The 2,029-nt window shown below is 38.2% G+C and overlaps 1 protein-coding gene across 1 annotated transcript; it reads right to left on the reverse strand.

Moving 5' to 3' along the window:
• Positions 1-141: 141 nt before the first annotated feature.
• On the reverse strand, positions 142-253 carry SARC_09694 (hypothetical protein; the record flags this gene model as incomplete). Its single annotated transcript, XM_014296278.1, has 1 exon — positions 142-253. A coding segment is annotated over one exon (112 nt), but the record flags the coding sequence as incomplete, so codon positions are not given.
• Between the last annotated feature and the right edge of the window lie 1,776 nt (positions 254-2,029).

The following is a 2,029-nucleotide window of genomic DNA, read 5'->3' on the forward strand; positions in this document are numbered from 1 at the left end:
CGTGTGTGTGTGTGTGTGTGTGTGTGTGTGTGTGTATATATATATATATATGCATGTATATATATTTATATATATATATATTAATCAAGTACTCAAGAACTAGGTATTGTTACGCCTCAACTATGATACAATAAGACATACCAAGAGAGTTGTATGTCTCCTCCAAGTCTTTGGTGCTGATGAAACCATCGTGATCGTAGTCAATCAGGTTAAAAGCCTCCTTGAACTCAGCAATCTGCTCCTGGTCAAACATCGCGAAGATATTCGAGGAGGCACGTTGTTGACGTTTTTTTTTTGTTTTGCGTGAAGCCTGGGTGGGTAGATATATTTACATTAGTATAGATTGCACAACGCATTATCTCTTAAGTGTTTCTTTTGCACCGAGCTGAAAGGTTTGTCGTGAACTGGGCCAACACAAGCCAAACTCCGATGTGATGGCTTCGCGTATATCTGTTTTTGCCATACATAAAAGCCTGACAACATGCATACATTAAACAATGTTGGTGTTTTGGTAGACTCAGTACATGTTGCAAACAATGTTAATGTTTTGATAAACTTAGAACACGTTGCAATCGTCGACTCTAACTTTTATAATCGCACACAATGATGCCTTAACAGAGGCCGACATGTTAAATCATCGTAGCACTGTGCTAAATACATACCATATTTGCGTACTTATCTGTCCGTGTAAAGTGGTGTACAGACTGGCGTTTGTTAGATAGATACTGCTGTATATATATGCATATAGCCATATACCAGAATGTTTTTAAATACATAATTGATTTTAGATGCATTTTCAATTTTGTTATCGCCGACAATCGATTATCTTCTCTTGGCTCATATCCAATGATCCAGCAACGTATAAAGGATGCCAAAAATGACGGCAGAACTAATTGCTGGTAAACGACACTGGTTTTAAATTCCTCGATACATATTTAGATTTTTGCGACATCGTCGAAAACATATTCATTTCCGAAATTAGCTGTAGTAATTGAAACTTGAACAACAACATACAATTAACGACAAACTATAAACGACAAAATGAAATTCTAAGTTGTGGTAGCAAACCCGGTAGGCCGGAACGACGATACTTTTAGATGGTGTCAAATGTTTTAGTCTCTTGTTCACGTTCGGAATATCTGCGAATGGGGTGGCATTAATCCGACTTATCCACCAATCATAAACTCCAATCGTTTGGTGACTATTTAGAAATAAACAAATTGTGCTGTGAAAGAAAGTAGAAGTAAATATTCACACGACAATAGATATTTTAAAATCGTACGACGTATTATGGAAACATATAGTTTTACAGTGGAACACTGGATCAGGTGGTGGTGATAGAATTGAGGTTTGCTACGTACAGATGGCGCGAAATTTATTGTCTGTTGTGTGTACTGAAGACGGGACGAGGTCACGACAATCACCAGTCTTTGCCCCTCCATATTGTCATAGTATACACTTTCGATCTCCGTTGTTTCACTGACTCATCTTTTATTTATTTTCTGCTATTCTCTCACTTACTGCTCTCTTTAAGAACCACACTCAATTGTTGGCATCGCTCCTACCTGTTTGCATGGTTTCTGATTGTCAAATGAGGTCTGAAGTCATGTTGCGGTCTTTCTATATTGCTTTCACAGGGGAATGCAAGCAACATGATTTCAATTACCGTTCAAAATGTTCTTGATGTCCATTGCATTTGAGCACCGTATACACATTCTGCGATAGTGGTGATAGTGACACTTTTGCAGACGGTGTAGTTGTTTATTCATCAGTTGGAAGAGATTCAAGCTCCCCGGAAAAAAACAAAATCTACTGCACGTTGCTGATATGCAGTCTTGGAATGCCCCCAATGCAATATGCTTACATTTTATATTCCGGAGTCGACAATATTAAGCTTTAGAGTGCAATACAGCGAGAACACTGACCGTGGAGGGTGTTCGTGAGCATAGTAAGCTCAACCACAACGTAGGTGGAATATTATTCATTTACGCCGGGTAGTAGATATAGTTTGGACGATATATAAAATATT

This window comes from Sphaeroforma arctica (genome assembly GCF_001186125.1).
Source record: "Sphaeroforma arctica JP610 unplaced genomic scaffold supercont1.1019, whole genome shotgun sequence".
Classification (NCBI taxonomy): domain Eukaryota; class Ichthyosporea; order Ichthyophonida; genus Sphaeroforma; species Sphaeroforma arctica.